The sequence below is a fragment of the Coregonus lavaretus genome (assembly GCF_964263955.1).
Source record: "Coregonus lavaretus genome assembly, contig: HAP1_SCAFFOLD_4993, whole genome shotgun sequence".
Taxonomy (NCBI): Eukaryota; Metazoa; Chordata; class Actinopteri; order Salmoniformes; family Salmonidae; genus Coregonus; species Coregonus lavaretus.
In genome coordinates, this window is record NW_028163167.1 from 34,173 (window position 1) to 44,316 (window position 10,144).

Here is a 10,144-nt window from a genome sequence, read left to right on the forward strand (position 1 = left end):
CGGACCCCCACTCACCAGGATGACCCCCAGGCTCCAGAGGTCACATGACTCATCATAGCCGTCGTATTTGAGGATCTCTGGCGCGGCGTAGGCCAGGGTGAAACACGGCGTCTTCAGCAGCTGGTTGTCTGGAGGCTTCAGCCGGGCAAAACCAAAGTCTATGATCTTTATCTCCGAGTTCTCACTCTCATCTGTGAACAGCAGGTTCTGAAAGACGGGTTTCAAGAGAGAAACATGTTTCTGTTTTTCTACTCCGTCTAAATGTATCACTGCCATTTAATAATGGCACCCATATGACAATTTCTAGCCTTATGACAGGAAGGATGAGATGCAACACTTCTGAGATGTCAGTTTCAGTTCCATTTCTCCAAGTATTTGGTACTATTAATTGATGATACACACATACACACACACACACACACACACACACACACACACACTGAGTGCTTCAGTAATACCTCTGGTTTGAGGTCTCTGTGTACCACTCCTACATCGTGCATATGGCTGACGGCTGACACCAGTCTCCTCATGATGCGGCTGGCCTCTGTCTCACTGAAGTGCTGCTTCCTCCGGATCCTCTCCAGCAGCTCCCCACCACGCAGCAGCTCCAACACCAGGTACGTATGCAGCTAGACAGAGACAGAAAGACGGACAGTTACTCCTAGTGTCTCCAGAGAGAAGCATTACAGTGTAGAGTACAATATAATGAGTCATGTTCACTATGTATTAATAGTTCATATACACATGTAAATATTCCTAGATATTTTGTCATTATATGTAATTATTTTGTAGTTATATTATATTTGTAATGAAGTCATATGCTTTACTGAGTCAATATGATCCATCCTGCTCGGAGTGCTCTGAGCCAAGGATGTAGTTACACAATAGCTGAAATTGTTTAGGAAATTCAAACAGTAGAAACCCTGAATCCACATTTCCATATTCCTAATAACAATCCAGCTCTTACAGTGACTGAGAGATGAGGAGCGGATGTGGGGAGCGGGCGGGGGGTGGTGTGCGTCCAGATTGACAGGGAGTCTGCAAGTGCACACTTTGTGAAAAGGGTGGAGAACTGGGAGGCAGATTGGGAGGGGGGCTTTGCTTTGATCTAGGTCAAAGCCCTCACTCTGCCTGCGTCCCAAATGGCACCCTATTCCCTTTTATAGTGTACTTCTTTTGACCAGGGCCCATAGGGCTATGGTCAAAAGTAGTGCACTTTAAAGGGAACAGGGTGCCATTTAGGTCCCATCCCTCTCTGAGGTACCAGTATAGTAAGAATCCAGCAGAGCTCATCAAAGCTAGTGGTGCTGCTAGGCCTGAAGGGCCCCAGCTAATGAACCCCAGCAATATCAGCCACACACACACACAGACATGAACACACACACACACAGAGAGACATGAACACACACACACACACACACACACACACACACTTGTTTGACCCAATTTGGAGCAAATTGTTTTTTTGTTCACTAAACTCTAGGCCCACATACAGATATGAAATATGTTCCATGTGGGTTTGATTAATCTATATCTATAGTGAATGTACCTGTATGTGGTTCAGCTGCTGTAATGTACTCAAACAGATACAACCTGAAAGATGAGGGGGATAGTGTAGTGTTTATTACAGGACAACAGGAAGGAGAGAACAGAGGGAGAATGTCCCAGGAGGAATCTAGTTTCCACATTCATCTGCTCTGTTCCACTTCAGTGACTTAATAAGGCTACCTGTCTGACGTGTCTTGTCTCCATCACTGGCTCTGTCAGATAGCGACTATTTCTGAAGATGGGCTTATACTGGCAATACTTGGGATTTCAGGTCTCTCTTGTAAAATAGACTTTATCAAAATGAGAAGAACATGTATAAATAAAAGTTCAATGAAAATATGTGGTTGTTTTTTGCCTACTTCAGCTGAATCCGATGAGTGTCTGCTAAATGACTAAAATGTAATGTTTTCACTGACTGAATAGCATGATGCACTTATTTCTAACCAGAACTCATCATCTGATAGCAAACAGAACAGGTGTTTCTTGCAAAAAAAACAGTATAGAGATTGGGGTTAACTAAAAAAATCCTTACCTGGTCATGGTAAATCTCGTGAGTCTTGACGATGTTGGGGTGGCCGTCGCAGAGCTTCAGAGCTGCAATCTCTTTCTGTGTCTGAGCCTTCATCCTAGAGGGGAGAGAGGAGACAGAACACATGGTCACACAGAGAGAGTGTCATCGGCCTCCCGAGTAGCGCAGCGGCCTAAGGCACTGCATCGCAGTGCTTGAGGCGTCACTACAGACCTGGGTTCGATCCCAGGCTGTGTCACAACCGGCCGTGACCTGGAGTCCCATAGGACGGCGCACAATTGGCCTAGCGTCGTCCGGGTTAGGGGAGGGTTTGGCCGGGGGGGGGGCTTTACTTAGCTCATCGCGCTCTAGCGACTCCTTGTGGTGGGCCGAGCGACTGCAGGCTGACTTCAGTCGTCAGTTGAACAGTGTTTCCTCCGACACATTGGTGTGGATGGCTTCCGGGTTAAGCGGGTGGGTGTTAAGGAGCGCGGTTTGGTGGGTCATGTTTCGGAGGACGCATGACTCGACCTTCACCTCTCCCGAGCCAGTTGGGGAGTTGCAGCGATGAGACAAGATCGTAATTGGATATGACGAAATTAGGGAGAAAAAGGGGGGTAAAATAAAAAATAAATAATATAAACATCCTCTCACTGACAACTGTGTTTATTTTCAGCAAACTTAACATGTGGAAATATTTGTATGACCATAACAAGATTCAACAACTGCAGTGCATCTCCTCCTCATGGACTGCACCAGATTTGCCAGTTCTTGCTGTGAGATGTTACCCCACTCTTCCACCAAGGCACCTGCAAGTTCCCGGACATTTCTGGGGGGAATGGCCCTAGCCCTCACCCTCTGATCCAACAGGTCCCAGACGTGCTCAATGGGATTGAGATTCGGGCTCTCTGACATTCCTGTCTTGCAGGAAATCACGCACAGAACGAGCAGTATGGCTGGTGGCATTGTCATGCTGGAGGGTCATGTCAGGATGAGCCCGCAGGAAGGGTACCACATGAGGGAGGAGGATGTCTTCCCTGTAACGCACAGCGTTGAGATTGCCTACAATGACAACAAGCTCAGTCCGATGATGCAGTGACACACCGCCCCAGACCATGACGGACCCTCCACCTCCAAATCGATCCCGCTCCAGAGTACAGGCCTCGGTGTAACGCTTATTCCTTCGACGATAAACACGAATCCGACCATCACCCCTGGTGAGACAAAACCGCGACTCGTCAAGGAAGAGCACTTTTTGCCAGTCCTGTCTGGTCCAGCGACGGTGGGTTTGTGCCCATAGGCGACGTTGTTGCTGGTGATGTCTGGTGAGGACCTGCCTTACAACAGGCCTACAAGCCCTCAGTCCAGCCTCTCTCAGCCTATTGCGGACAGTCTGAGCAATGATTGAGGGATTTTGTGCGTTCCTGGTGTAACTCGGGCAGTTGTTGTTGCCATCCTGTACCTGTCCCGCAGGTGTGATGTTCGGATGTACCGATCCTATGCAGGTGTTACACGTGGTCTGCCACTGCGAGGACGATCAGCTGTCCGTCCTGTCTCCCTGTAGCGCTGTCTTAGGCATCTCACAGTACGGACATTGCAATTTATTGCCCTGGCCACATCTGCAGTCCTCATGCCTCCTTGCAGCATGCCTAAGGCACGTTCACAAAGATGAGCAGGGACCCTGGGCATCTTTCTTTTTGTGTTTTTCAGACTCAGTAGAAAGGCCTCTTTAGTGTCCTAAGTTTTCATAACTGTTACCTTAATTGCCTACCGTCTGTAAGCTGTTAGTGTCTTAACGACCGTTCCACAGGTGCATGTTCATTAATTGTTTATGGTTCATTGAACAAGCATGGGAAACAGTGTTTAACCCTTTACAATGAAGATCTGTGAAGTTATTTGGATTTATACTAATTATCTTTCAAAGACAGGGTCCTAAAAAAGGGGCATTTCTTTTTTTGCTGAGTTTATATAGAGTACCAGTCAAAAGTTTGGACACACCTACTCATTTTTACTATTTTCTACATTGTAGAATAATAGTGAAGACATCAAAACTATGTAATAACACATATGGAATCATGTAGTAAACAAAAAGTGTTAAACAAATCAAACTATATTTTATATTTGAGATTCTTCAAACAGCCACCCTTTGCCTTCATGACAGCTTTGCACACTCTTGGCATTCTCTCAAACAGCTTCATGAGGTAGTCACCTGGAATGCATTTCAATTAACAGGTGTGCCTTGTTAAAAAGGTAATTTGTGGAATTTCTTTCCTTCTTAATGTGTTTGAGCCAATCAGTTGTGTTGTGAAAAGGTAGAGGGGGTATACAGAAGATGGTATTTTACCAAATATGGCTAAGTCCATATTATGGCAAGAACAGCTCAAATAAGCAAAGAGAAATGACAGTCCATCATTACTTTAAGACATGAAGGTCAGTCAATAGGGAACATTTCAAGAACTTTGAAAGTTTCTTCAAGTGCAGTCGCAAAAACCATCAAGCACTATGATGAAACTGGCTCTCATGAGGACCGCCACAGGAATGGAAGACCCAGAGTTACCTCTGCTGCAGAGGATAAGTTCATTAGTTACCAGCCTCAGAAATTGCAGCCCAAATAAATGCTTCACAGAGTTCAAGTAACAGACAAATCTCAACATCAACTGTTCAGAGGAGACTGTGTGAATCAGGCCTTCATGGTCGAATTGCTGCAAAGAAACCACTACTAAAGGACACCAATAAGAAGAAGAGACCTGCTTGGGCCAAGAAACATGAGCAATGGACATTAGACCGGTGGAAATGTGTCCTTTGGTCTAGAGTCCAAATTTGAGATTTTTGGTTCCAACCGCCGTGTCTTTGTGAGATGCAGTGTGGGTGAACGGATGATCTCCGCATGTGTATTTCCCACCGTAAAGTATGGAGGAGGAGGTGTTATGGTGTGGGGGTGCTTTGCTGGTGACACGGTCTGTGATTTATTTAGAATTCAAGGCACACTTAACCAGCATGGCTACCAAAGCGTGGTCCTCTGTAGCTCAGCTGGTAGAGCACGGCGCTTGTAACGCCAAGGTAGTGGGTTCGATCCCCGGGACCACCCATACACAAAAATGTATGCACGCACGACTGTAAGTCACTTTGGATGAAAGCGTCTGCTAAATGGCATATTATATTATTATTATTATTATAAAGCATTCTACACCTGGCCTCAACAATCCCCGACATCAACCCAAATGAGATGGTTTGGGATTTGGGATGAGTCGGACTGCAGAGTGAAGGAAAAGTAGCCAACAAGTGCTCAGCATATGTGGGAACTCCTTCAAGACTGTTGGAAAAGCATTCCAGGTGAAGCTGGTTGAGAGAATGCCAAGAGTGTGCAAAACTGTCATCAAGGCAAAGGGTGGCTATTTGAAGAATCTCAAATATAAAATATATTTTGATTTGTTTAACACTTTCTGTTTACTACATGATTCCATATGTGTTATTTCATCGTTTTGATGTCTTCACTATTATTCTACAATGTAAAAAATTGTAAAAATAAAGAAAAACCCTTGAATGAGTAGGTGTGTCCAAACTTTTCACATGTAATGTATATTTCTATACAGTGGGGAAAAAAGTATTTAGTCAGCCACCAATTGTGCAAGTTCTACCACTTAAAAAGATGAGAGAGGCCTGTAATTTTCATCATAGGTACACGTCAAGTATGACAGACAAATTGAGAAAAAAAAATCCAGAAAATCACATTGTAGGATTTTTTATGAATTTATTAGCAAATTATGGTGGAAAATAAGTATTTGGTCACCTACAAACAAGCAAGATTTCTGGCTCTCACAGACCTGTAACTTCTTCTTTAAGAGGCTCCTCTGTCCTCCACTCGTTACCTGTATTAATGGCACCTGTTTGAACTTGTTATCAGTATAAAAGACACCTGTCCACAACCTCAAACAGTCACACTCCAAACTCCACTATGGCCAAGACCAAAGAGCTGTCAAAGGACACCAGAAAGAAAATTGTAGACCTGCACCAGGCTGGGAAGACTGAATCTGCAATAGGTAAGCAGCTTGGTTTGAAGAAATCAACTGTGGGAGCAATTATTAGGAAATGGAAGACATACAAGACCACTGATAATCTCCCTCGATCTGGGGCTCCACGCAAGATCTCACCCCGTGGGGTCAAAATGATCACAAGAACGGTGAGCAAAAATCGCAGAACCACACGGGGGGACCTAGTGAATGACCGGCAGAGAGCTGGGACCAAAGTAACAAAGCCTACCATCAGTAACACACTACGCCGCCAGGGACTCAAATCCTGCAGTGCCAGACGTGTCCCCCTGCTTAAGCCAGTACATGTCCAGGCCCGTCTGAAGTTTGCTAGAGTGCATTTGGATGATCCAGAAGAGGATTGGGAGAATGTCATATGGTCAGATGAAACCAAAATATAACTTTTTGGTTAAAAAAACTCAACTCGTCGTGTTTGGAGGACAAAGAATGCTGAGTTCCATCCAAAGAACACCATACCTACTGTGAAGCATGGGGGTGGAAACATCATGCTTTGGGGCTGTTTTTCTGCAAAGGGACCAGGACGACTGATCCGTGTAAAGGAAAGAATGAATGGGGCCATGTTTTGTGAGATTTTGAGTGAAAACCTCCTTCCATCAGCAAGGGCATTGAAGATGAAACGTGGCTGGGTCTTTCAGCATGACAATGATCCCAAATACACCGCCCGGGCAACGAAGGAGTGGCTTCGTAAGAAGCATTTCAAGGTCCTGGAGTGGCCTAGCCAGTCTCCAGATCTCAACCCCATACAAAATCTTTGGAGGGAGTTGAAAGTCCGTGTTGCCCAGCGACAGCCCCAAAACATCACTACTCTAGAGGAGATCTGCATGAAAGAATGGGCCAAAATACCAGCAACAGTGTGTGAAAACCTTGTGAAGAGTTACAGAAAACGGTTTGACCTGTGTCATTGCCAACAAAGGGTATATAACAAAGTATTGAGAAACTTTTGTTATTGACCAAATACTTATTTTCCACCATAATTTGCAAATAAATTCATAAAAAATCCTACAATGTGATTTTCTGGATTTTTTTTTCTCATTTTGTCTGTCATAGTTGACGTGTACCTATGATGAAAATTACAGGCCTCTCTCATCTTTTTAAGTGGGAGAACTTGCACAATTGGTGGCTGACTAAATACTTTTTTTCCCCACTGTGTGTGTGTATGTATATATATATATATATATATATATATATATATATATATATATATATATATATATATATATATATATACATATACATACATACATATATATACACCATTTAGCAGATGCTTTTATCCAAATCGACTTACAGTCTTGCGTGCATACATTATTTACGTCTGGATGGACCGGCCAATCGAACCCACTAAAGAGCCGTGCTCTACCAATTGAGCTACAGACGACCACACTGACGTAAAAGGACCACAATGACGTCAAACGACCACATTGACATCACATACAGTTAGCTAGTTAGCCAGTGAGCTAGCTCCGGGAAGGTCTAGCCCTGGTAGGTGTCAGTTTGGCATGACAATGGTCATACTGTATGAGCTGGCCATACAGCACCAACAGATCTGGGATCAGGCAGGACTATGGTAACAGTACCTCTTGCTGATGATCTTCACAGCATACATCTGTCCAGTCTTCTTGTGGGTGCACTGCCTACAGATAGAGAAGCCTCCTTCACCCAGGGCATTGTCCTTCAGGTCCATCTCATAGTTCATATAAAACAGAGAGTCCTAAAGGAAGGGGAATCATTGTTTAGGTCAAATCACCATGCTGTTTTTGTTTTTTTCATAGCCATTTTATTACAAACATCTATCTATATCTCATCACGCCTCAGCCCAAACAACTGATTACCAATCCTGTTTTCAATGTGATCCAACGCTGCAACCGCAACTATATTTTCTATTGGAGAGACACCACAGTACACAGCCACACACATCAAGACTCATTATAGAGCTTAAATGAAGCAAGGATCAGAGAGCAGAGGAGATAAACCCCCACCCCAAAGAAACACTTAGTTAATGCAGCCAAGCCTAAGTGTGTTTGTGTGGAGGGAAGAGATGTGACCCTATTCATCTAACTGTCGTGTACTGTACACATACCGTCACCCACCCAGTAACAGTGTTGTACCTTCATCATGGTGTTGCAGGCCACAGCAATCCTGAGCCCCCACACGGCTGTGTGTGTGTGTGTGTGTGTGTGTGTGTGTGTGTGTGTGTGTGTGTGTGTGTGTGTGTGTGTGTGTGTGTGTGTGTGTTGTACCTTAATCATGGCGCTGCGGGCCACAGCAGCAGACCCTGGTCTCTCTGACCCTGATCCTCCACACAGCTGCAGCGTGTCGTCCATCACAGCATTTCTCTTGAACAAGATGGAGGGGGCCATGAACGAGTAGCCCTGTAACCAGAACACACACACAAAGAGAGAGAGAGAGGGTTTATATTATGCTTCATGTAAAACACCCTCTCTCTCTCTTTGTGAGAGAGGGTGTTTTACATGAAGCATAATATGAAGCAAGAGGGGACCATGAACGAGGTGACGCATACATAGGAAGAGGGGGTTTAATATACACAACTGTCATTTGCAGCACAGGACAGAGACTGGTATACCCTTCACAGTATAGTGCCTACCAGAGACTGGTATACCCTTCACAGTATAGTGCCTACCAGAGACTGGTATAGCCTTCACAGTATAGTGCCTACCAGAGACTGGTATACCCTTCACAGTATAGTGCCTACCAGAGACTGGTATACCCTTCACAGTATAGTGCCTACCAGAGACTGGTATACCCTTCACAGTATAGTGCCTACCAGAGACTGGTATACCCTTCACAGTATAGTGCCTACCAGAGACTTCCTTTTTTGTATAACCAGGCCTCCCATTCCAGCTCAGTGAAGAACTAATTATAACCTGTCAATACTGTAGAAACTGGAGTGAGCGTGACAATGGCTGCCATTCATTGGTTGTCCATCTGTGCTCATTGTTAGAACTGTCATCTATGATGAGATTGAGATGTGCTGCCTGGCTCCAGCTGTGCAGGGCCCAGGGTTTACACACACACAAACACACACACACACAGCTGCGTGGCATGCATGCAGAGTAAGAGCCATGGATGGACGGAAGGATTGATGGATGAATGAATGAATGGATATGGACGCATCAGAATGCCCAAATTGCCAGGCTTCAATATCTGATTGCTCTGCTGTGAAATTACATCTCGTCGGGGCTCTAATGCAATTTAATTTTGTTTTGTGAGGCAAGGGGGAGAGCAGACCCCAGAGTTAAATGTTGTCATCTCAGCCACTATCTCTATCTAACACAATTGCTAAGGCCTGGCTGCAAATTATAAAGACTAGCCTACAAATCCCAGTATATGTGCAAGGCGGGCTGCAGGCGTGAAATAAAACAAGACTAGCCAAGATAAAGCTGGCAATCACAGGTTTAAGGCGTAACTGAGGCAGACATTGCGATTCTCTGGAACTGTAACCATTTATTCCAGCAGAGAAAAAGAGAGAAGCCCCTTTTTTAATGGGCCTATTGATCAGCCAGGCTCGAGGAGCCAGAAGGCATGGCAATCACAGCTGAGATTTCACACAATAGCCTACATCAAATCAGACACATAACCAAAAGCTGGCACACAGCTGTATCCGTAAAGCACCTCAGTGTAGGAGTGCAGATCTAGGATCCGGTCACCTCGGTGTAGGAGTGCAGATCTAGGATCCGGTCACCTCAGTGTAGGAGTGCAGATCTAGGATCCGGTCCCTCTGTCTAAACTGATCCTAGATCAGCCCTCATGCTCTGTGTGACACGCTTTATGAATAGGGGCTCAAAGCCACATTATTGTTCAAAGCTATAGCATAAATAGTCATTCACATCTGTTTGGCCTATCCAAAACGGAGTATGGCTATAATTATGCCTTGAATGAAAAGCCCTTGAGTCAATTTGAATACCAATATACACACAGACAGGCTCGTATTGACCTTAAAATGAGCTATTGAGGACACTTCTGTCCCACCTGAAAGATGCGGTCACAGTTCTGAGGCATAGCTGCAGGGAATAGGTGG

The 10,144-nt window shown here is 44.8% G+C and overlaps 1 protein-coding gene across 1 annotated transcript in view; it reads right to left on the reverse strand.

The window, feature by feature from the left end:
* LOC311118421 (ribosomal protein S6 kinase alpha-5-like) overlaps positions 1-10,134 on the reverse strand; it is a gene marked incomplete at both ends in the record, with an annotated part of 29,251 nt that extends 19,117 nt beyond the window's left edge. Inside the window, 6 exons of the mRNA XM_084193223.1 lie at positions 16-207; positions 459-629; positions 2,081-2,174; positions 7,683-7,816; positions 8,346-8,477; positions 10,096-10,134. Coding sequence (XP_084049349.1) covers positions 16-207; positions 459-629; positions 2,081-2,174; positions 7,683-7,816; positions 8,346-8,477; positions 10,096-10,134 — 762 coding nt within the window. The remainder of the gene's footprint in view (positions 1-15; positions 208-458; positions 630-2,080; positions 2,175-7,682; positions 7,817-8,345; positions 8,478-10,095) is intronic.
* Between the last annotated feature and the right edge of the window lie 10 nt (positions 10,135-10,144).